General features: G+C 46.7%; 1 protein-coding gene across 4 annotated transcripts in view; it reads right to left on the reverse strand.

Annotated features, from left to right (window-relative positions):
- Window positions 1-25525, reverse strand: part of BICC1 (BicC family RNA binding protein 1) — a 332599-nt gene that overhangs the window by 25244 nt on the left and 281830 nt on the right. For all 4 annotated transcript variants that reach the window (XR_012754223.1, XM_075348710.1, XM_075348708.1 and 1 more), the window contains exons 8-12: window positions 20356-20607; window positions 17484-17615; window positions 16884-17058; window positions 7681-7842; window positions 1875-2071 (exon numbers count right to left, since the gene is read on the reverse strand). Coding sequence is in view for 3 of the 4 variants with exons in the window: in XM_075348710.1 (XP_075204825.1) it covers window positions 1875-2071; window positions 7681-7842; window positions 16884-17058; window positions 17484-17615; window positions 20356-20607 (918 nt within the window). In the remaining variant the exon portion in view is untranslated. The remainder of the gene's footprint in view (window positions 1-1874; window positions 2072-7680; window positions 7843-16883; window positions 17059-17483; window positions 17616-20355; window positions 20608-25525) is intronic.

Here is a 25525-nt window from a genome sequence, read left to right on the forward strand (position 1 = left end):
ACGGAAGCACATAGTGAAGGCAAATGATAACCGGTTACAGATCTCCTAAGGGATTTTTTTCTTTATCTATAATGTCTATTTTTTCTTTTATTTTTTTTAAAATCACTCCCCTTTCACCAATCAAAAATAAAGATGTACAAAATAAATTTGTTTGGTATCTGTGTAAAAAATGTCAGCGAAGCAATAAAAAAAAAAAAAAAAAAAAAAAAAAAAGAAGAGGATACCAGAAGTTTTTCAGTCATCGCACTTTCCCCATATAGATGCAATCAAAACATCGTATTTACCACAAAAACAGTATCAATAAAAACTACAGTTCAGTGTGCAAAAAACAAAATATTAAAAACAACATTTAAGTGTAATATTGAAGTAATCACACTGCCCTAAAGAATCTCACTGCCAGGTCATTTCTATTGCACAACAAATACGGTACAAAACCCAAAAATCAATGGCAGAAATGCATTTTAATATTTCCCAGCAATTGGATTTTTTTTCCCCCTTATTTGTAGGAACATTATATAGTAAAATTAATAGTGTCATTCAAAACTACAAATACACCCTTATGTTACAATTCGGTGCCATCTTTTTCATATAGCAGAATGCCCTTTGGTTGCACAGTTCATTTTTTTTGCACCAGTTTGTTCAGAATGATTCCCATATTAGAAATCGAAGCTGCAGTATAAAGAAAAAGCGTAAAACAGCACAAGCAGCTTAAGTCTTAAAGTGACATTTTTATTAACCCTCCTATCCCTTATGTAAAAACAGCCAATCAATCAAGAAAGAGGGGACAGACATAGATGCAAAACACATAGGTGGGAAAGAGCACTAAATGCTTTATGTCCACCAGGAGAACACGTGCTTAAATTTAATATTCAAATTATCTCTCCAGGACTGGAGACAAACTCTAGCACAGCGCCACCTATTGGAAGTAGCGATCCTAAAAGTTAAATGTGGATTTCTAACAATCCTTTACATATAACTTAGGATATATATGCCAGATCAGAATCCCAATTTGCAGACACTGTGTTTTGGGGTTCTTGCCCCTCGTCAGTGCAAAGTGTGGGGTGTCTGATCTGGCTCATGAGAAGCTTTGTGGGGACCACGGGGGACCACTATTCTTCTTAGGCCAGTTTCGCACATCCTTCTTTTTGCCGGTTTGGCGGATCCGGCGGGCTCCCGTACAGTCAATACAGTACAATGACAACGCAACAAGCGCCGGTCACATGCTGTCATGTGACCGGTGCATGTGACTCGGAAGTAACAGCGCTGTCATTGTACTGTATTCACTGTACGGGAGCCCACCGGATCCGCCAAACAGAAGGATGTGTGAAACTGGCCTTATAGAGACTTTGCAAGCCAGTCTGGCTGCCAGTAAGTAAGGGGACTTATAGCTGCCATGCCCCTCTGCAAAATATTCAAATTATCTCTCCAGGACAGGAGACAAACTCTAGCGCAGCGCCACCTATTGGAAGTAGCGATCCTAAAAGTTAAATGTGGATTTCTAAGAATCCTTTACATATAACTTAGGATATATATGCCAGATCAGAATCCCAATTTGCAGACTCTGTTTCGGGGTGCTTGCCCCTCGTCAGTGCAAAGTATGGGGTGTCTGATCTGATAGATTTAACACTAGAACTACTGAGGTAGTCATTTTGACTACTTTGCACCATGTATTTCTATATAGGTGTCACGAGTCCAGTAGTTCTAGTGTTAATAGTAATTTAGTACAATGCAGTTTAGTTAGTGCAGTCACTCAGTATGGTTGTTCCCTGCTTGTAGAAAATAAGAATGCTTTACATCGTGCGTTCCATATATTTTATTACAAATTGACCTTTTAATTTCTACACCCTAAAGGCCATTATGTAGGGTACACTTACTTTCACATGACCATTTAATGCTGACGCCACCTTCTTGCAATCAGGGTGCATCCCATTCATGTGGACATCAACTGGGGTCAGTCCAGGCGGTGGGGATGGGGTATTTTGTCCATAGCTGGGCACCCCAGAGAGAAGAAAGCTAGTTAATGTGGCTTGGGCGGCTGATGGCACCATCATGTGTGGTATAGCAGAAAACCCTAAGAAAGAAAAAAAAAAATGATAATTAACAAATGCTATCATCATATGACATGAAAGCAATAAATCCTTAGTATACTGGCAGTTGGGGCTGACTGTACTACCGTAACATAGCCTTTACTTGCCAACTGCTGCTTATGTTCTGTAGAAGCTGAAATGTAAAAGTTTAATCAAAGATGCTGGGTTTCACCCTTAGTGTGGCCAAGAGGCTCAGTACACAGGTTCACCTGCTGGTTTTGCATGTCCTGCCTCCCTTACTGATGATTGACAGAACTGGAGCGCTCTTCAGGCAAGCTAGTGCTGGGGAGGCTGGCCATGCAAAACCAGTGGGCTGAACCGTGCAGCCTACTTATATCTAATTTAAATTTGGTATCTGCAGAACAAAAATAGCAAAATCACACACTAAAAGGTATAATATTCGTAGGTGCCATACCCCCTACAAGACCACATGCTTTGTTTATAATCCCTTTAATGAGTGGTGCCTAAAGGCCTGCCCTGTTTCTAGCTTGGCTAAAAAGCATCCAGAATGGTTACTTTTCTAAAGAAAAATCATTCCAACTGCATAAAATTATCACACATCCTTTTAGAAAGACTGTAGATGGAAAGCAAGAAATTACAGCCACCACCTATGGCATAGCAACATTTATTAATTGCTCTGCTGACATTACACTGAACCCGACAGGTACCATTTGCCCTCCCATCCACTAGCACTTATATATTTATTACTAAATACCAAGCCTAACAAGCCCTTTATACTGCCTAAAACCTAAGCACATAGAGAAAAAAAAACAAAAAAGAAACCCATCTCTATAAAGACCTTTTTCATATGTAAATTAGCCTTTTGACTAGTCGATAGGGAATTCGTTCCCCAGACTAGTCCACCCCATCTCCATGTTATCATGCCCCTTTGAGCGTGCTAACATGATTTGCCAAGTCGGCATCATAGAGACTTCTGGAATCCTGCGCATGCGCATAGCTTTCTTCACTAACAACATTGCGCCTCTGAAGTCAGGTATATGCATCCTGGTTTCAGGGAAGCACTGTGCATGTACGAAAGTGAAAAACACAGTGGTTCCATTTCAAGACTCGCTGAAGCTGGGATGCGTACACCCGGCTTCAGAGGTGCAATCGTGTTTGTGAAAAAAAAGCCGCACACATGCGCCGGATTTGGAGAGAGCTGGCTGTGATGCCCCAGAGGCATGACAACATGCGGAGAGGGCAGACTAGTCTGGCGAACTAATGCCACATCGACTAGTCAAAGGGCTAATTTACATATGAAAAAAAAAAGACTTGATAAATACCTCTTTTCAAATGTCAAGCAGTATAAAGAGCCTATTAGGCAGGATATTTAGTAATAATATATAAATGCTGGTGAATGGGAGGGCATGGGTGACCTGTCAGGTTCCCTTTAAAAAAATGTAGACGGCAAAGCATCAACAGTAGACCCTGCCATGTAAAAAAAAAAAAAAAAAAAAAAAATAAAGAAATAAGAACAGACCCCTTTATCTTGTTCATAGTACAATCCTTTTAACTAAGCTTATGTTTGGACAAAAAAAAAAACAAACCGCGACATTTGGGCCATATAGCAACTAAGCCTTATTCTAATAAGAATAGCACTCTGTTTCAGACCATTTTCACTTGTTTTTACAGTAACATAAATTCCAAGTTTCTCTGGCAATTCTATGTAATTTTCCATTCTAAAGACAATGTTGGTTAGAAAAAATTATTTCCCAGGACAGATTAGAACTCCAACCAGTAATTATGCCTAATGCCACAGAGGCAGATCATAATGGAAAGTATATAACTTAAGGAATTTGTCAGAAGTAACAAAAAACAGGTCAAACATTCTACACGGATTAATCTGCAATTTATTTTGGTTAGGATTTGTGGGCTAAGTCAAGGGAACTTAAAAAGAAAAATTTAACGTGGCTTGATATAATTTTTCAATTTTGTTGGCAATAATGTTCTTTATTTTATTATTTTTAAGGTTTTAGATTTCAAGGAGTCAGTAGACCAGCGTAAAAAGGACATTTCATGTGGATTCAGTACGTATTTTATTTTTTAGCATTTCTCACAGTGATTTTATAGGATTGTTGACTATAGTGACCTAAAGTTAACATTAGGTGGTTATTAAATATGACCCTATCCTGACTTATTTTGGGGTATGGTGAGGGTTGATGTTTAAGATGAACTATTGCTTCAATAAGCATTTATTTTTTGTAAAATTATCAAAAAAATACAAGAAAAAGATTGTGTAAAAAAAAGATTACAGGCTATATTGACCTTTACACATTTTTTTTTCTATTGTTCATGTGCTGTTTAAATTAAAACAACTTTTTGAACAATCCTTAAGATTTTACCATCACTTTGCTGATGTGGTTAATCCCTTCATCTAGCTGAAGACAAAACAGGTGGGGGAGCCTCAGACTATACAATCCAGTGTGCTGCATGATGATGGGAGTGCTCGAATCAAAGTCTGCAAGAAGACCATGGAGCCACAAGGAAAAGGAAGATGCGGCACGTAATAAAATCATTTTTCCTTTCTTTATTCGAACATATTTTAAAAAATGATGTGATCACAAACCAGCATTGTGCCCAATACCAACATCCTTTGCAATTTGCCAAAGGCAACTAAACCCCTATACTAAAGACTAATAAATAAAACTTAACTTTTAATTAATAAATATATTAAATAAAGCACTAAATTACATTAAAAACGCATAGTAAGGGTAAGTTCACACACTGCGTTTTTCACGGCGTTTTTGCGCATTTTTCGGGTGCGTTTTTGCTCAGAAAACTGCATGACTTTGCTTCCCCAGCAGTCTGAGTTTTCATTTTTGCTGTCTGCACACAGCGGGTTTTTTTTAGCTGCGTTTTTGCGGTGTCCACAAAAACGCAGCATGTCAATTTTTGCATTTTTCACTGCGTTTTCCACCCATTGAGTTCAATGGGATGTTCAAAAACGCAATGAAAAATGCAAATTGCGTTTTAGTGTGTTTCTATGACTAAAAACGCAGCTATAAATGCAAGGGGTGGGTAGTAAAGTGACATGTACAGGAAGAGGATTCCTTCTATTGGTAAACACAGAAGCGTGAATCCTCCCGGTACTGCCACCGCTGCTTCCACCTCCCGTCCGGCGCCATGTCCGCTCCCGTGCGGCGCCTTGACAAGAAAAAAAAAAAAATGGTCATACCAGTCTGCAGACTCCCGGTGCCATCTCCGCTCCCAGCTCCTCTTCCCGGTACCACCGCTCCGGCTGTGTGCAGACTTTGATAGCTGCAGGACCTGGCAGTGATCACCTGATGTGGTAACCTGCGGCACCTGACGCATCAGATGATTGTAAGTCTCGCAGTGACGCCGGCTTTTTACCGTCCAGCCGGCTTAAACTATCTGCTGATGCCGTCAGGAGACAGCTTCACTAATTACCGGCAGCTCCTGCAGCGATCAAAAAGAGTCAGTACAGACTTTTTTTTTTTTTTTCGCACTGATGAATCAGCTGATTGTACAAATGAATTTATGAAATAATTTTTTTTTTTTTTAAAGGGCTTCCCTATATTTTTGGTTCCCAGCCGGGTACAAATAGGCAGCTGGGCGTTGGGGGCAGCCTGTACCTGCCTGCTGTACCTGTCTAGCATACAAAAATATGGCGAAGCCCACGTCATTTTTTTTGGGATGGGGGGGCAAAAAACTCCTGCATACAGTCCTGGATGGAGGATGCTGAGCTTTGCAGTTCTGCAGCTGCTGTCTGCTCTCCTGCATACACTAATAGATGGAGTATGCTGAGCCTTGTAGTTCTGCTCCCCCTGCCTCTCCCTCCAGCATACAGTCCTGGATGGAGCATGCTGAGCCTTTTAGTTCTGCAGCTATCTGCTCTCCTGCATACACTAGTGGAGATTGAAGAACATATTGAAGAAGGAAATGACAGACTTAATTTTTTTTTCAACAATCTTTAATGACATTGTTCACTGATCAAAAAAAAAACGCATAAAAACAGTGAGAAAAAAAACAGCAAAAAATGCACCAAAACACTAAAAACACGTGTTTTTGCCGCGGTGCGTTTTTTGCCGCAAAAAAACGCACAAAAATGCAACGTCAAAAAAGCGCAGCATGTGAACTTACCCTAAGGGACTACTATTGCTAGTAGCACTACTTCATTCCTTATCTTATAAATTCCTATGGATAAGACAGTGGCCGTGTGTCAATACCATTCACAATAGAGATCAGTAACTATTCCCTATACTAGCTGTTTAAAACCCAAGTCAAGCCTCCCCAACAAGTTTCACCTATATAGATATTATCAGGCCCATTCCCCCTGATGACGCCTGTGTAAGTGGAAAATTAAAAGTTTTGTGACAGGACGTTTGTATAAAGACACACTGCTGGTTTGTGATCCCATCATTTTTAAATAAGTTCTAAAAAAGAAAGAAAATTTTATTACGTGGATGTGCATAATCTTCCCTTTTCCTTGTGCCTCCAAGGTCTTCTGGCAGACTTTGATTCGGGCACTCCCATCATCATGCAGCACACCATGGTTTGTAATGTCTGAAGCTCCCCCACCTGTTTTGTCTTTAGCAAGATTAAAGGGAACTTGTCAGGTCCAATATGCACCCAGAATCACGAGCAGTTCTGGGTGCATATTGCTAATCCCTGCCTAACTGTCCCTGTATACACTAGCATAGATAAAGAGATCTTTGGAAAAAGTATTCTAAAGTTCTTTTATCGTATGCTAATTCATTCATCCCTTGGTGGTATTATTATTATTGCAAAAGGTAACAATTTGTTGGCTTTGTCCTCCCATGACCTAATTTTACCCTTTAGAGGTCATTGTTCTAATTTTCTTAAAGGGAACCTGTCACCTAAAATATGCGTTCTGACCTATCAGCAGACGCATATGTGCCCTAATTACACCTCCCTACTCATCCCTGTTATAAAATTGTATAATATGAAAGTAATAAAAAACATTTTATTACCTTAATATTTCCTATGTAAATAGCAGGGAATATAGTCACAGGGGCGGCGCCTTGCCCTGCATACTTTCCATGGTATCACGCCCCTGTGGGCGTGATACCATGGAGTCACATGAGCAACGTCACAGTTGCTCATTTTATCCTGCGTGCATTGTGGCAGGCTTCGTTTCCGGGTGTTCACGCGTCTAAAACTGACAAGGAGAACCCGGAAGAGAAGCCTGTCGCAATAGTAAGTGTAAACGTGCGCAGCATAGAATGAGTGACGGTGATGTCGCTCATGTGACTCCATGGTATCACGCCCACAGGGGCGTGATACCACGGACAGTATGCAAGGCAAGGCACCGCCCCTGTGACCATATTCCCTGCTAATTACATACGAAATATGAAGGTAAAACGTTTTTTATTACTTTCATATACAATTTTATAACAGGGATGGGTCGGGAGGTGCAATTATGGCACACATGCATCTGCTGATAGGTTCCTTTTAATATGTCTGAAATACAAATTATATATGGAAAAAGATTGAGAACAAACACAACATAATTGTTTGTATCAATCATATAATTTCAACTAAAAAGTTATAAATAGTAGTTGTACACCTAGTAAAAAAGAGAAAAAGCAGAACTTGACAGTATGTCGGTTACCTGCAGCACTGGTGGTGTTGGCTAATGACGTGGCCCACAGTGTTGGACTTGGTGCAGCAGAGCTGGGGCTGTGTAGGGGACTGACAGAACTGTTTAAGGCATTGAGCAGAGTATTTTGGGCGGTAGAGGAGTTAACCGATAGAGCATTGGGGCCCAGGAGACCTGTAAAAGAAGTAAAATGAGCATTATTTGAAGAGTAAAAAAGAATCAGATTTCCTCTGTGTATTTAGAAATCTCATTGAGGTCTAAAGTTTTCACTGTAATGTGGAAATATTTCATCATTAATTAATCTGATATTAAATAGGTTCTCTGGGACTGTATAAAGTTTATTGAAGAAAGCACAGTATGTTCTCCCACCTCCCTAGTAAGAGAGTGTTCTGCTGGAGCAGTAAGCTTTTAATATTGCAAGTATTAACTTGCGTCTTATTACATAGTATAAATCTTGTAAAAGTTTATATTTAGAGATAATATAACAGACCAATATATTTTTAAAAGGTTCTGTAGGTTCTCAGAAATATACAATACTAGCTGTAGCCGGGATAGTAACTGTTGCCATCTGCCTGGCTTTTTTTTCCTATCTGTATATGTCTGTCTCTTTCCCTGTGTGCCTCTTTCTCTGTCTGTCTCTCCACCGACATCTTATTACCTCACACAAACTTCTTAAACTAACAATGTCCTTTGTTCCTATAGCAACCAATCACAGCTGCTATTAATAACCTGCAGTTCCAGGCTCCATTCACTTTAATAGAGGCAGTTTTTTTTGGAGTAACTAAAGCACAGGGTTAAATTATCTTGTTAAAACAAACAGTCTATGACATTCCCTGAGTCACATGAGGCGTCTGTGCAAAATTTTGAGATTGTAAATGCGACGGTGCGGCTTCCTTTAGTGGACATACACGCACACGCACATGCACTCAGCTTTATATACTAGATTAAGTAGAGAATATGAGCACAGACACTCTTCCAGACCCTGGAAGAAAAATAAAAAACAATCACAGAACATTATTGTGGCGCCCCTGACCTGGTCAGGCACCACAGAGTATTGCACCCATGCGGGGACAATGCCTCCAGGTAATCTCCAAAGGCCAGGATGAGGTGCACACACAAACACCTAGTGACCAGGTCTCCCACATCACTAGAGGGGACCCTTGGGTAGCCAGTAGGGGTTAACTTTCAATTCCCAGCAAGGGGTGTGCTCCGAGGCTGGTTGCTAGGAAGCAGGGCAGAGAGGAAGTGAGGGAAGTCGGGAGCTGGAGGTTGAGGTGTGTGGAAGGGAGCAGAGGGGCTCTCGTGTAAGACAGGTCCTGAGGAGTGCAGTAGCTGAAAGCGGGGGAGAAAGGGCACCGTGGGTCGGCCTGAAAGACATCCAGAGAGAGGGGTGGCTGAGTACGGAGATCCTGGTATCCGAGCACGCAAGGGGAAACAGATCCCCAGTACGGGCAGCAAATCATCCAGAGCTGCTTAACCTACAGGTGGGGGGGGTACTTCATGCCCTCACCACGACTACACAGAGCTCGAGCCAAGCAGCAATCACCAGGCCCATAAGGGGACAGGGCCAGAAGCCATCCCACCAAGGCCACGCTGCCGGCAGACGGGCCAGAGAGAGGGGAGCAGGGTAGTAACAGCTTCCCTGGAGGAGTCCTACCACGCTTCAGGCAAGGGATCCTCCCAAACAGAAAGAGTGCAAGGAGGGCGAGTGGACAGCTACCCTCAGAACGGCCTCCTGGAATTCCTGGTTCCACCTGGTTATCACAGTGTCGCCCGGGCATCTCACCGTGACCTCTAAACAGTGAGTAAACACGTTAAAAGACTACTTTGACTGTGTTTGAGTCATTCTGCGACCTGTGGTCCCACACACATACACCGGGGCCTGGGGCTTGCCTCACTCTCAGGAGGCTATTATACTGACTGCACCCACCATCAGCTCCAGGCATCCCTTAACCTGCAGTGGTGGTCCTCACTGACCGCAATTCTGAGAGTGGCGTCACGGCAAATCCCAAAACGAAGGTTCCCTACCTGTGACCCGACTGTTCCATCCCGTGGAGTCCCTAAGGGTAGTACCCTGCTGCACCGCACCTGAAGGGCTCCACAGATCTGGCGTCACGAACAGGATTTGGACTAGACCTGTTCAGACAGGTGACCGTGTGCCTCAGAGGTCCGACCGCAAAAATTGAACCGCCGCCATATTGCCATCTTCAAAAGCGCGCGCTGCAGCCCGCGCGAGGGAGAAGAGCACCGCCCACGAAGAGGTGTGGCCGCCCCAGAATCCCCACAATTCAGAGAGCGTACTGACCCAGGAAGTGGAAAGGGAGCGCGCAGATTTTTTGAAGAAAAATGGACGCTGCAGGAGGTAATGCCCCTGGTCAGGGCGACGCAGCCCAAGCGATGCCAGCCCCCGTCGCGCTGGACGCAGCAGCGCCTGGTGCCGGTGCCGCGGTCGCAGCTGCGCCGGCCGAAATCTCCCCCATAATGCCAGTTTCCTTACTGTATGTCCCAGGAGCGCAATGGCTGCCCCAATACGCCGGTAAAATAGACACGTTGACCGGGTTTAAGAAGAAGATCAACACCCTGCTAGACATGCACGCGATGACTGGTAAGCAGAGGGCCGCTGTGGTGCTGGGACAATTGACTGGAGCAGCAGAATTGGAAGCCGAGTCCTGGACCAATGATGACCGGGGCTCTGTTGAGACCATCTTTGCCAAACTAGCAGCTGCTTTTGAACACCGCACAGAGGGAGAGCTGAGGACGGACTTCTATAACTGCCGTCAGAAGCCCCAAGATAGTATAAGAGACTATGCCCTCAGGCTGCAGGCTGCACTACGGGCTCTCAAGCTGGTGGACCCTGTCAGTGATCAGGAAGGAAACCGGATGATGAAGGAACAATTCTTGCGGGGCCTGCGCTCTCCTGAGGATGGGAAGCAGATGAAGCTGTGGTCCCTGGAACACCCTGACGTGGACTTTGCCATTCTGAAAGACAGGGCAGTGAAAGCACTCCAACCTCCTGTGGACACAGACCCCGTCGCACCAGCATGGCCTGCCAGTTCCACGGCTGCAGGAGCGGAATCCTCCTCGCAGGCCCTGATAACTGCAAAAGGACTCAACACGCCAGCAGAGACCATAAATACACTATCCTCCCAGGTGCAACAGCTCACTAAGGACGTCGCACAAATCCTGAAAGCAATGCAGTTGCCCTCAGACACCAAAGTCCCTCATCGGATCCTGCTAGCTGACAGCCCAGAGGACGTCCCGTGGATGCGGAGGAGAAGAGGTCCTACAACCCGAGGCAGGAGCAGTGATCGCTATGACTCATCTGGACAACCCATCTGTCGTCGTTGCCAGGAGGCAGGTCACTATGCAAGGGCTTGCCCTTTAAACGAGCCAAACCTGGGGCCGAGGGCCAGTCCTCAGGATTAAGAAGATCAGGCCCAGGTCGCTGCCGTGATCAGTACGTGGGTGGACGTCCTGTCCTGTCCATCGTCCTGGATGGGATCCCTACCCCGGCATTATTGGACACCGGCTCTCAGGTAACTACGATCCCGTATGTCCTTTATCGTAGGTTTTGGTCGGACGACGAACTCCGACCCCCGGACCCCTCCCTCACCATCTATGCTGCCAACGGACAACCTATAGGCCAGATTGGAGTCAAAGAGGTAACCATAAAGGTGGGAAGGCAGGAAATGAAGGGACAAGGACTGATTGTTGTGGACACTGATATTAGAGAAAGGAACCCGCAAATGATTTTAGGCACTAATGTCATAGAAAATTGCCTAGGGGAAGTGTTGTTGTTGCTTCACCAGATTGTTGAAGGTGCTGAGGGCAGGTCGCAAAGAGCCTTGCAAAAGGAGATCCGAATCATTCTGAGGAAGCAACAGGTAAAACAGACTGGCGGTGAGATTGGTAGTGTACGGGTGATGGATGCTAACCCCATTGTGATACCCCCACGGAGTGAAATGATGATGTGGTGTAGAGCAGCGGTAGGTCTCAGAGGACAAGATTACCAGGCTGTACTAGAGCCCACTCATTCAGACCACTGGCCCACGATTCTGACAGCCAGGGGGGTAGTTGATGTACACAAGGGACGAGTGCCTGTACGAGTGTTGAACTGTGGGGAGGAGGAAGCCAGACTACCAAGGTACGCTACCATAGCCAAACTGTTTACATGCTCAGATGACGCCATAACACCTGTAGGTCCCCTGACACAAGCTGACTCAACAGAGGATGAGACCTCCCAAAAGCAGTTAGAGGACTGGTGCCAGAAACTACACGTGGGGACTGACTCTACACCCGTCTACCAGAAACATGGGGTTTACAGGGTCGTGCAGGAATACGAGCAGGTCTTTAGTAAGAACCCACTAGACTTTGGTAGGATCAAAGGGGTGCAACATCACATACCCACAGGCAGTCATCCTCCCATTAAGGAAAGACATAGGCCTATTCCACCAGCCCATTACCAGCGCACAAAGGACATGCTGAAGGACATGAAGGAGGCAGGAGTCATAAGGGACAGTTGCAGCCCCTGGGCGGCTCCCCTGGTCCTGGTGAGAAAGAAGGATGGCACGATGAGGATGTGTGTGGATTACAGACGGATAAATCAGATAACACACAAGGATGCCTACCCTTTGCCAAGGATAGAGGAATCCCTCGCTGCCTTAAAAACCTCCAACTACTTTTCTACCCTAGATCTTACTAGTGGCTACTGGCAAGTATCTGTAGCAGAGGAAGATCGGGAGAAGACGGCCTTCACCACCCCAATGGGCCTCTGTGAGTTCAACAGCATGCCATTTGGACTCTGCAATGCCCCCGGGACCTTCCAGAGGCTTATGGAATGCTGCCTAGGGCACCTCAACTTTGAGACCGTCCTGCTCTACCTGGATGATGTCATCGTGTACTCCAAGACCTACGAGGACCACCTGAAACACCTGGCTGAAGTCTTTGAAGCGCTATCCCGATATGGAATGAAGCTGAAACCATCCAAGTGCCATTTACTGAAGCCAAAGGTCCAGTACCTAGGTCACGTGGTCAGTGCAGAAGGAGTAGCACCGGACCCAGAGAAGGTCACAGTCATCCAGGAATGGCCCACACCTACTACCGTTCGGGAGGTACGTCAGTTCCTTGGCTTGGTAGGCTACTACAGAAGGTTCATCAAGGGCTACACGAAAATGGCAGCGCCTTTGCAAGAGCTCCTGGTAGGCCACCCAAAGAAGAAAGGAAAGATCTCCGGCCCGCCATTTCACTGGGGAGAAGCAGAAGAACACTCCTTCAGACAAATGAAAGGGGCCTTGACGGGTGAAGAGATCCTAGCCTACCCTGACTACGGTCTGCCATTCGTACTGTACACAGATGCCAGTAATGTGGGACTGGGAGCAGTGCTTTCACAGGTGCAGGGAGGCAAAGAGCGTGTGATTGCTTACGCCAGCAGGAAGCTCAGGCCTACTGAAAGAAACCCAGAAAATTATAGCTCATTTAAGCTAGAGTTCCTGGCCATGGTATGGGCTATCACAGAGCGGTTCAAACACTACCTGGCAGCCACCAAATTCACTGTCTTCACGGACAACAACCCCCTGACCCACTTGGATACTGCTAAATTGGGTGCCATGGAGCAGCGTTGGGTAGCCCGACTGGCGAATTATGACTTTACTGTCAAGTATCGAGCTGGCCGCAAGAACGGCAACGCAGATGCTCTGTCCAGGATGCCTCACCTAGCAGACGAGGGTGAAGATGTAGATGATCTTGAAGAGATTGAGCTGCCAGCGTTCCATCGCCATGGAGCAAAACAGTGTCGGCAGTTGCGTGCCAACCGCCAAGAGGTGACCCTGAACCCACTACCTCACTACAATTGGAAGGAGACCCAGGAAAATGATCCAGCGGTAGGCTTGGTAAAGAAACTGATCAACCAGCCTGGCGCCAGCCTTGACAAAGGAGCCCCACCTGAGGCACAGTACCTATGGAAGGAGAGGGGTCGATTATTCATCTATCAAGACAAACTTTACAGGAGCATCATTGACCCGAGGACGCATGAGAAGGTGTGGCAAGTGATTGTACCACAGAAGGATACGAGGATGGTGCTAGAAGCCTATCACAATGGTGCAGGCCACTTTGGTTGGAAGAAACTGGAGGCCTTACTTAAAGTAAGATTCTACTGGGTGGGCATGAGATCTGCCCTAGAGAAGTGGTGTCGAAACTGCGGGCCCTGCAATCTTAGAAGAAAAGACCAGCCCAGCCAGAGAGCACCACTCCAGCCAATCCAAACTAAACGGCCCCTGGAGATCGTGGCCCTGGACCATGTAAAGTTGGCACCCAGCAGACAAGGCTACAACTACGCTCTCACTATGGTTGACCACTACTCCAGATTCCTGGTGGTAGTACCAGTCAAGGACTTGACCGGTCAGACTGCAGCCAAAGCGTTCCAGACACATTTCTGTCGACCACATGGCTATCCAGACCAAGTGCTCACTGACCAAGGACCAGCCTTTGAAGCTGAAGTGTTTAAGGAGTTTTGTAACCTTTACGGCTGCAAGAAGATCCGTACCACACCTTACCATCCTCAGACCAATGGCATGTGTGAGAAAATGAACCACATCATTCTCGACCTTCTGAAGACTCTCCCATTAGAAGAACGAAGTCGGTGGCCGGAAAAACTGCCCGATCTAGTGGACATGTATAACAACATCCCTGTGAGTTCCACGAACTGCACACCGGCATACCTGATGAGGGCCAGACCAGGGAGATTGCCAGTAGATCTGGAAATGGGAGTTGAGACCCCTGAAGACCATCTACAAGGTGCTGATTGGGATTCCAACCGCCAAGCCCAATACAAGAAAGTACAAGAGTGTGTGGAGCGAAGCCTGACTCAGCAGCGTGAGAAACAAGAAAAGGCCTACAATCGAAAAGCACCTGCTGTTCCTTTGATGCCAGGAGATATAGTTCTCAAGAGAAAGAGAAGACATCATAAACTTGACAATCACTGGGAAGAAGAACCCTATACTGTGTTACCATCGACGCTTAGCAATGAAAAGACATGCCGTATCAGCAAGGATGGAGGAAAAACAACAGCTGTCGTTTCTAGAGATCGCTTAAAGAAATGTCCTGAACAACTAAGAACCCCTGAAGAAAGTCCCAACCCTTTGCCAGTTCAAGAACCAAAAGAAAAGATGATCCATACTGTACTTGGAGATTTTCCAGCAAGTTGGCCTCAATACAATGGAGCAGTAGTTATTCCGGTTATTACATTCCCTCAATCTGGAGAAGTAAGAGACCCAGAAGAACCTGTTCAGAACCTGGAAGAGCCAAATGTAGCTGAAGCAGAAGACCACGCACTGGTATCAATACCTAGTACACCTATTATTCACATTGAGACACATACATCGGGTGGGAGGATACAACCTCAGACAGGTGACAGTATAGTACTGCGTAGGTCAACCCGCAGCAACTTTGGTCAGCTCCCATTACGCTATAGAGAAAGTACAGTTTAGTTCAAAGTGACGGTATGAAATGTAATGTTTAACCTGTTTACAGTTAAGTAACGTTTAAGTGAAATGTGCCCACAAGGACTATTGTGAGACCTCTTTAAAATGTTTTCTTTGCACTAGTTCACGTGCACTTTAAAAAAAAATGGACCACCGGTTATGAACTGGCTTTAACCACAAACTTTTGCATTGTAAAAAGTTGCCTCCTTGGTATCAACCACAGAGTCTGCCTGTTAGGGGGCATGGCTCTGCACCAACAAGGGGGCACGCCTGTTTATGGGGCCTGCCCTCCAACACTCGGAAGCGGGTACGCCTGTTTATGGGGCCTACCTTACACCACTCTCCTCAGGAGAGGAAGATTGGAGGAAAGGTCTGGGGAATGTGATGGCCCAGCCCTGGTCACCAAAAGGACCGGCGACCTACCTCCTGGAGGTTTTTGGGTGGGGTTCGGACATGTGGGTGGTTGGTGGTGGAATGGTACCTGGTATGTTTAAATGTAAATAATTGCCTCTGTGTGGGAAAAGTTTGTATTTACCTTTTTTTTCTTTTCTCTTGTCTTTGCAGCCCGAGGACGTGCTGATGATAACTAAGGGGGAATGTGGCGCCCCTGACCTGGTCAGGCACCACAGAGTATTGCACCCATGCGGGGACAATGCCTCCAGGTAATCTCCAAAGGCCAGGATGAGGTGCACACACAAACACCTAGTGACCAGGTCTCCCACATCACTAGAGGGGACCCTTGGGTAGCCAGTAGGGGTTAACTTTCAATTCCCAGCAAGGGGTGTGCTCCGAGGCTGGTTGCTAGGAAGCAGGGCAGAGAGGAAGTGAGGGAAGTCGGGAGCTGGAGGTTGAGGTGTGTGGCAGGGAGCAGAGGGGCTCTCGTGTAAGACAGGTCCTGAGGAGTGCAGTAGCTGAAAGCGGGGGAGAAAGGGCACCGTGGGTCGGCCTGAAAGACATCCAGAGAGAGGGGTGGCTGAGTACGGAGATCCTGGTATCCGAGCACGCAAGGGGAAACAGATCCCCAGTACGGGCAGCAAATCATCCAGAGCTGCTTAACCTACAGGTGGGGGGGGTACTTCATGCCCTCACCACGACTACACAGAGCTCGAGCCAAGCAGCAATCACCAGGCCCATAAGGGGACAGGGCCAGAAGCCATCCCACCAAGGCCACGCTGCCGGCAGACGGGCCAGAGAGAGGGGAGCAGGGTAGTAACAGCTTCCCTGGAGGAGTCCTACCACGCTTCAGGCAAGGGATCCTCCCAAACAGAAAGAGTGCAAGGAGGGAGAGTGGACAGCTACCCTCAGAACAGCCTCCTGGAATTCCTGGTTCCACCTGGTTATCACAGTGTCGCCCGGGCATCTCACCGTGACCTCTAAACAGTGAGTAAACACGTTAAAAGACTACTTGGACTGTGTTTGAGTCATTCTGCGACCTGTGGTCCCACACACATACACAGGGGCCTGGGGCTTGCCTCACTCTCAGGAGGCTATTATACTGACTGCACCCACCATCAGCCCCAGGCATCCCTTAACCTGCAGTGGTGGTCCTCACTGACCGCAATTCTGAGAGTGGCGTCACGGCAAATCCCAAAACGAAGGATCCCTACCTGTGACCCGACCGTTCCATCCCGTGGAGTCCCTAAGGGTAGTACCCTGCTGCACCGCACCTGAAGGGCTCCACATGATCATTACCAACAATTAGTTGTGTAAAATAAAAAAATGGCCGCTTTCACTCACCTAATCCAGTAAGTCCCAAACCTGCTGTCAGAATATCCAGTCCATGATAAGGCATTGGACAAGATAATGTGGACTGGCTTGTAATGGCCACTCCACTGCTGTCAAGTCCAAGAAGGCACTTTCGGGCTTCATACATATTTAAGGCATTTCGTTCAACACTTTTTACAATCACGGACTAAAAAACAAAAGTGTAAAAATATAAAATTACACAGAACGTTTGTACAAAAATAAAAATGCCTTCATTAGTACTGTCCATAATGATCTCAGGACTCTATAATCAAAACCCTACATAAAGAATATACTCCATCACCCCCCGATGAAAGTAGATTTCTTATGTCCTATTTCCATAAGATCCATTCAATTTACCAGCACAGTGCCAGATTATACAATACCAGACTAGAAATTAGAGCCAACTCTTGATTAGATGAAAATTATTTCCCAGACAAGAATTTGACTACTGTGAAAGATGATGGCCAGGGCTTAGGATACCTGGATCAACTAAACAAATGGCAAAGATCCCAGACCAGCAATGTTGATGGAGGCTGTACAGGTTTAAAAAGAAAATAAAAAAAAAAAATAATTTTATTCCTTGAAACGTACTTTACTTGGCTGCTTAGGCTTTGGTTTTATGCTGATGAACACATCTAACTGCTCCATAAGTTGTGTTATATACTGCGGCTCCACCTCAATCTCTTCTTTCATGTCAAACATCAGAACTAGTGGCAGACAACCCTGTGAAAGCGATAAACAAGTAATATAGTATTACATACCAACAAGACCTACTGATTATATTTGGACTTGGCTTTAGGCTTGTTTCACACGTCAGTGATTCTAGTACGTATGTGCTAGTTTTTATATGTACCAGAATTACTGACATATGCAGACCCATTATAATCAATAGGTCTGCGCACACATCAGTGATTATTCATTGACAGTGTCTCCTTGCGGCGTACACGTGTGTCCATGATTGCCACACGGAGAGATGTCAGTTTTTTTCTGGCATCAATGATGTCCCACAGACCACACTATGGTGTGATCCATTAAACACGTCCCAGAAAAACACAATTCACCCGGCTCCAGCGACGCTCTGTGCAGCCTCTGTTGTCTGCAGCTTCCTGGACGGCTCATTATGGCATGCATATGCATGAATGCAGCCAGAGCCGAACCGGAAGTAGCTGCAGAGGTGAGACAGCGGCGGACGGTTGCAGCAGAGCCAGAAACTATAGCACTACGGACAGCAGGAACAGGACAGGTGAGTATATGTACCGCCCCGTGCTCGGCTGCAGCCGAGCCGCTCGGATCCGGGCTCGCTGGTGGATAGCTCGAGCGTCTCCGGACCCGGGGGCCCTGTGGTCAATTCGATCTGAAATTGGGGCTGGCAGTTTAGGGGACGTAGGTGTACGGCCAGAACCGTGGTTAGGTTCGTGACGTCACTCACGGGATGTGGTGAAGGTGGACACCACCGCTGCAGTTACGGGGCACACGGGGGAGATGGTATGCAGCAAGTTGTTAACCCCTCCGTGGGCAGGGATGGTGGCCCCGGGACCCGTTGGGGGTTGCTTAGGCGGTGCAGGGAGATGGTCGGCCGGAGGGCACTTGTGTACTCACTATTAGAATGAAACACTCGAGTCTCTGGTAAACAAAGATGATGGTGGTCGGTGCCTGCATTCTGGTCCCCCACGCGGTTGGTGGTCTCTGCCTTTATCCTGCACCGTGTTGAGTATCTGTGGACTGCCTGCGCTTCAGCGACAGGAGTCCGCTCCCCGGCTTTGTGAATGTCAGGAGAGCCCTTTTGCCCGCAGACGCTGGCCCATGGGATCTCTCTGCCTGTGCAGTGGCTTTCTATCCCCCTCGTTGGGCTGTTCTCTTCAGTCAGGACTTTGCGGTCTGGACTATAGGTCCTTTCCCAATCAGTTAATTAACTCAGTCCCTTCTGGACCTCGTTTCAGGGTCTGAGTACCTCCCTTTGTGCTGCGGTTTCTGAGTCTGTTCCCCGGGTCGGTACCGGCGGGCCACTACCCTGTCCACCACTGTTCCACCGACCCTGGCACCTGTCAGATTTCTGCAGACCTGGGCACAGTCCTGCTTCTACTCTCCTCCACCTCCTGAACTAATCTCACGTTTTTCCCGCCTCAGACTCTCTGAACTCCTCGGTGGGCGTGGCCAACCGTCTGGCTCCGCCCCATGGTGTGAACATCAAGCCCTGAGAGGGGTGACTAGTGTTTTACTGGTTGGCTGGTGACACCTTATTAGAGGACAGGTGTTGTGCGGGGCGCTGTGACTACCTGGCTAGTCCAGGGCGTCACATACGTCCATGTGCAATCACGGAGCATGTATCACAGATTGCACATGGACAACCCACGCGTGCCATGAATCCCAGTACACGGAGAACCATATGTGTTTTTAACACATTAGTAAAAAAAAAAAAAGTCTGTTTTTCACTGACGTGTGAAACAGGCATACTTCAAGGCTACATCCTATAAAAAGTTATACATAGAGACTGACTAATAAACATTAATATAAAATCATGTGAATTTATTAAAAGTGAAAAAATTAACATTGGAGAGATTTAAAAAAAAAAAAAAAAAAAAAAGTGGGAAAAACCAGCAGATGGCACCACGAGTAAAAAAAAAAAAGAGCAGGAGAGTGCGATAAAATGTGTATATTATTGACCCTCTACAACCCACCATTCTGATAGCATAATTTCTAAACCAAATGGATAATACAATGATTATATAGCAATTTAAAAAATATTTAATATCAACCTGCTTTAATATGGATATAAAAATATTGCCACGTTGAACCACCTTTATATACACAGTAGATCAGATAAGAGTATTACCACTTGGACGTGAACTTATTCTTACTATTTTAACCGTTCTGTGCATTTACCTACCCCTTAGGTCTTTGGCAACAATTATTTGCTATGTCTTAGATTTATGTATTTAACAATTTCAGTTTGGTTATATTCTTAGATCAATATAAAAGCAAGTTAATTTAAAATAAAAAAAATAAATAAAACCAACACAACGGTATATAAACATTGTATTATCCATTTAGTTTATAAACTATGCTACTGAAATTGTAACGCGGCTATAATATATCAGACATTTATTGCCATTTCCTGCACTTTCTTACTATAAGTTGTGTGTGGTGCCATCTGCTGGATTTTCCCACTTTATAATCTTTCCAATATGCAATTTTTTTTGTACTATAATATAAAATCATGTCAATTTATTAAATATTTTTATTAGAGTCTCTATGTGCGACTCTTTATAGGATGTAGTATTTTTTCGTTGAATGGCACTCTAAATAATTTTCCATGTATACTCTTGGGCTAATGTATTTTCACACACAACTTATGCCCATCTCTGCTTTTAGTTATTTATTCCTTTGCTTCAAGGCTGCGTATACGCAGATGTTGCACATGTAATGTCCCCACAATAATCGAAGCATTAAAAAAGATGCCTACCATGAGATACTGTCTGGCCAAGCAGACTGACTCGATTGTGCCTTGGAGGTAGACTGTGGACTTCTTCAGAGGGTTATTGGGATCTGGGAAGTGGATCTGAGCACCAGTTCGTTGCATGATGTGTTTGATATTTCCACCGTTTCGGCCCATCATAAACAGGTGGTGTTGTGCAGCTATATCCAATTGTGTGCTGACAGGTATAGCATTGGCGAGGCTTCCTGCAAGATGTTCCAGCAATAGAGCAGTGCCTTCCTATCAAAGACAAAATTACAGATATGTCAAATCAGACAGACTATAAAATACTTGTAAAAATATGTCCAAAACAGGCCGGTGATAAGGACTACAAACTACTGGCAACTGAACGTCCACAGACTATAATTTTAGCAACATCCACAGAGGGAAACTAGACCGTAATGTGTGGATCCTGTGGTTCTTACCTAAAAGCTCAATATCTCAAACTTACCAAGTATAATCTCAGTGAAAAAATTTGTGTACATATATTTACAGACAGAACTGTTTACATCTTGGAGCTTTTAGTAATAAGATGCACCATTTACCCCCAACATGGAGTTCAACAACCAAATCTAGAATTCCACACAACATACCAGGAGATTTCTACGTATTAGTAAAAATGAGAGCTTCAACATCTGTTGCATCTTTAAATGATTACATTGTTTGAAACCAGGTTAAAGCCCTCTGTAAACTATACAGTTTACATAGCTTCCATGTTTTTACATACCCCAAAGAACATAACTGCTGCATGTATTTATTGGAGGAGACGGCATTCGAGCGTTTGTATTACCAACTTAGCTAGAAAACAAAGTGTGTACAACATAATCCAATGTGAAAATTCACCGAAGACCTCCCAGTATTTCTGATGGGAGCGGAATTTGAGCAGGAGGGGAATGAGTGAAGGAATTTTTATATGGGGTAGATGATGTGTCTGCATCTGGAACGTATACCAGGTGAATGGCTGGAAACTGCGAGAAATAGTGATCTGCCTCATATTACAAAATAGAGGGATAAAAACAGGCTAGACACTTTGCCCCAATTAACATTCTTTTTGTGCTTCTTTATGGGGTAAAAGGTTTGTTTCAAGGCATCATTTCATTTACTTTTGCTTCATTTTTAGGCCCTGTGCGCAATAGAAAGAAGGGAATTTTGTTACTTACCGTAAATTCCTTTTCTTCTAGCTCCTATTGGGAGACCCAGCCGATTGGGTGTATAGCTACTGCCTCCGGAGGCCACACAAAGCATTACACTAAAAAGTGTAAGGCCCCTCCCCTTCTGGCTATACACCCCCAGTGGGATCACTGGCTCACCAGTTTTAGTGCAAAAGCAAGAAGGAGGAAAGCCAATAACTGGTTAAACAAATTCACTCCGAGTAACATCGGAGAACTGAAAAACCGTTCAACATGAACAACATGTGTACCCGAAAAAAACCAAAAATCCCGAAGGACAACAGGGCGGGTGCTGGGTCTCCCAATAGGAGCTAGAAGAAAAGGAATTTACGGTAAGTAACAAAATTCCCTTCTTCTTCGTCGCTCCATTGGGAGACCCAGACGATTGGGACGTCCAAAAGCTGTCCCTGGGTGGGTAAATTAATACCTCAAGTTAGAGCTGCAAAACAGCTCTCCCCTACGAGGAGGCAACCGCCGCCTGCAGGACTCCTCTACCTAGGCTGGCGTCTGCCGAAGCATAGGTATGCACCTGATAATGTTTGGTGAAAGTGTGCAGACTCGACCAGGTAGCTGCCTGGCACACCTGTTGAGCCATAGCCTGGTGTCGTAATGCCCAGGACGCACCCATGGCTCTGGTAGAATGGGCCTTCAGCCCTGATGGAACCGGAAGCCCAGCAGAACGGTAGGCTTCAAGAATTGGTTCTTTGATCCATCGAGCCAGGGTGGCTTTGGAAGCCTGCGACCCTTTGCGCTTACCAGCGACAAGGACAAAGAGTGCATCGGAACGGCGCAGGGGCGCCGTGCGGGAAATGTAGATTCTGAGTGCTCTCACCAGATCTAACAAATGTAAATTCATCTCATACCGATGAACTGCATGAGGACAAAAAGAAGGCAAAGAGATATCCTGATTAAGATGAAAAGAGGATACCACCTTCGGGAGAAACTCCTGAATGGGGCGCAGCACTACCTTGTCCTGGTGGAAGACCAGGAAAGGAGCCTTGGATGACAGCGCTGCTAGCTCAGACACTCTCCGAAGAGATGTGATCGCTACCAGTAAAGCCACTTTCTGTGATAGTCTAGAAAGTGAAACCTCCCTCAGAGGCTCGAAGGGCGGCTTCTGGAGGGCAACTAGTACCCTGTTCAGATCCCATGGATCTAACGGCCGCTTGTACGGGGGTACAATATGACAAACCCCCTGCAGGAACGTGCGCACCTTAGGAAGCCGTACTAGACGCTTTTGAAAAAAGACGGATAGCGTCGAGACTTGCCCTTTAAGGGAGCCGAGCGACAAACCTTTTTCTAACCCAGATTGCAGGAAAGAAAGAAAGGTAGGCAATGCCAAAGGCCAGGGAGACACTCCCTGAGCAGAGCACCAGGATAAGAATATCTTCCACGTTCTGTGGTAGATCTTAGCGGACGTGGGCTTCCTAGCCTGTCTCATGGTGGCAACGACCCCTTGGGATAATCCTGAAGACCCTAGGATCCAGGACTCAATGGCCACACAGTCAGGTTCAGGGCCGCAGAATTCCGATGGAAAAACGGCCCTTGGGACAGTAAGTCCGGTCGGTCTGGTAGTGCCGACGGTTGGCCGACCGTGAGATGCCACAGATCCGGATACCACGCCCTCCTTGGCCAGTCTGGGGCGACGAGTATGACGCGGCTGTAGTCGGATCTGATCTTGCGTAGCACTCTGGGCAAGAGTGCGAGAGGTGGAAACACATAAGGGAGCCGGAACTGCGACCAATGTTGCACTAAGGCGTCTGCCGCCAGAGTTCTGTGATCGCGAGACCGTGCTATGAAGGTTGGGACCTTGTTGTTGTGCCTGGACGCCATTAGGACGACGTCCGGCCTTCCCTAGCGGCTACAGATTTCCTGAAACACGTCCGGGTGAAGGGACCATTCCCCTGCGTCCATGCCCTGGCGGCTGAGGAAGTCTGCTTCCCAGTTTTCTACGCCGGGGATGTGAACTGCGGATACGGTGGAGGCCGTGGCTTCCACCCACGTCAGAATCCGCCGGACTTCCTGGAAGGCTTGCCGACTGCGTGTCCCTCCTTGGTGATTGATGTATGTCACCGCTGTGGAGTTGTCCGACTGAATTCGGATCTGCTTTCCTTCCAGCCACTGCTGGAAGGCTAGTAGGGCAAGATACACTGCTCTGATTTCCAGAACATGGATCTGAAGGGTGGACTCCTGCTGAGTCCACGTACCCTGAGCCCTGTGGTGGAGAAAAACTGCTCCCCACCCTGACAGACTCGCGTCTGTCGTGACTACCGCCCAAGACGGTGGTAGGAAGGATCTTCCCTGTGATAATGAGGTGGGAAGAAGCCACCATTGCAGAGAGTCCTTCCGAAAAGGATACTTTCCTGTTCAGGGATGCAAACGGAACCGCCTCCATTGCCGCCACCATCTTCCCGAGGAAGTGCATGAGGCGTCTTAAGGAGTGCGACTGACCTAGACGGAGAGTCTGCACCCCAGTCTGTAGTGACCGCTGCTTGTCCAGCGGAAGCTTCACTAGCGCTGACAGGGTATGAAAACTCCATGCCAAGCTACGTTAGTGATTGGGTCGGTGACAGGTTTGACTTTGAAAAGTCGATGATCCACCCGAACGTCTGGAGAGTCTCCAGCGCAACATTCAGGCTGAGTTGGCATGCCTCTTGAGAGGGTGCCTTGACAAGTAGATCGTCCAAGTAAGGGATCACAGAGTGTCCCTGTGAGTGCAAGACTGCTACCACTGCCGTCATGACCTTGGCGAACACCCGTGGGGCTGTCGCCAGCCCGAATGGCAGAGCTACGAACTGAAGATGGTCGTTTCCTATCACGAAATGTAGAAAAACATTGGTGCTCTGTAGCAATCGGCACGTGGAGATAAGCATCTTTGATGTCTATTGATGCTAGGAAATTTCCTTGAGACATTGAGGCAATGACGGAGCGGAGGGTATCATCCGGAACCGCCTGGCCTCCACGTGCTTGTTGAGCAGTTTTAGGTCCAGAACGGAACGGAAAGAGCCATCCTTGTTTGGCACCACAACCAGATTGGAGGAAAACCGTGTCTTGTTCCTGAAGAGGAACCGGGATAACCACTCCTTATGCCTGCAGAAGAGCATCGGCTCGGTGGGGAGGTGGGGACGTTCTGAAGAATCGAGTCGGAGGACGAGAACAGAACTCTGTCCTGTGCACGTGGGCACACTGTCCCTCACCCACCGGTCTGTGACCTGTGGCAGCTAAATGTCGCCAAAGGCGAGCGAGTCTGCCATCAACCGCGGATGCGGCAAGATGAGAGAGCTGAGAGTCATGAGGAGACCGCCTTGGTAGCGGTTCCTCCGGCTGCCTTCCTTGGGCGTGATTGAGCCCGGCCGGCAGCTGAGCCCCTCTGAGGCTTTTCAGCCCTTTTGGACGAGGACAATTGGGACCTGCCCGAGCCTGGGAAGGACCGAAACCTCGACTGTCCTTCCATGACAGCATTAATAGGGTAAGTCGCAATGCAGACATTGCGAGGTTACGGACGCCCCTGCGGCACAGATGTACCTGTGCTCAAGACCAGCTGTGCAAGAACAGCTGAAAAGCTTAGGGTGCCCATACGGCTGTAAATGCCGGAGCAACCGACACGCCGATAGCCTCATAGACAGATTTCAACCAGAGTCCATCTGTCTGTCAATGGCATCTGTAAGTGAAGTCCCATCTCCACTGCAACTATGGCTCTAGCCGCAAGCCTGGAGATTGGAGAATCCACCTTTGGACCCTGGGTCCAACGCCTGACCACATCAGGGGGAAAGTGATAACGTGTATCCGTAATACGTTTGGAGAAAACGCTTATCTGGGAAGCGTGGTGTTCCTGGACTGCTTCTCTGAAGTCAGCGTGGCCAGAACAATACTCAATATACGTTTGAGCTACTGAAATGGGACTTCTCCTGCTGTGAAGCTGACTCCTCCGCTGGGGGAGCTGAGGGAGAAAGATCCAACATTCCATTGATGGACGCTATAGGATCATG

Source organism: Anomaloglossus baeobatrachus, chromosome 5 (assembly GCF_048569485.1).
Source record: "Anomaloglossus baeobatrachus isolate aAnoBae1 chromosome 5, aAnoBae1.hap1, whole genome shotgun sequence".
NCBI lineage: Eukaryota > Metazoa > Chordata > Amphibia > Anura > Aromobatidae > Anomaloglossus > Anomaloglossus baeobatrachus.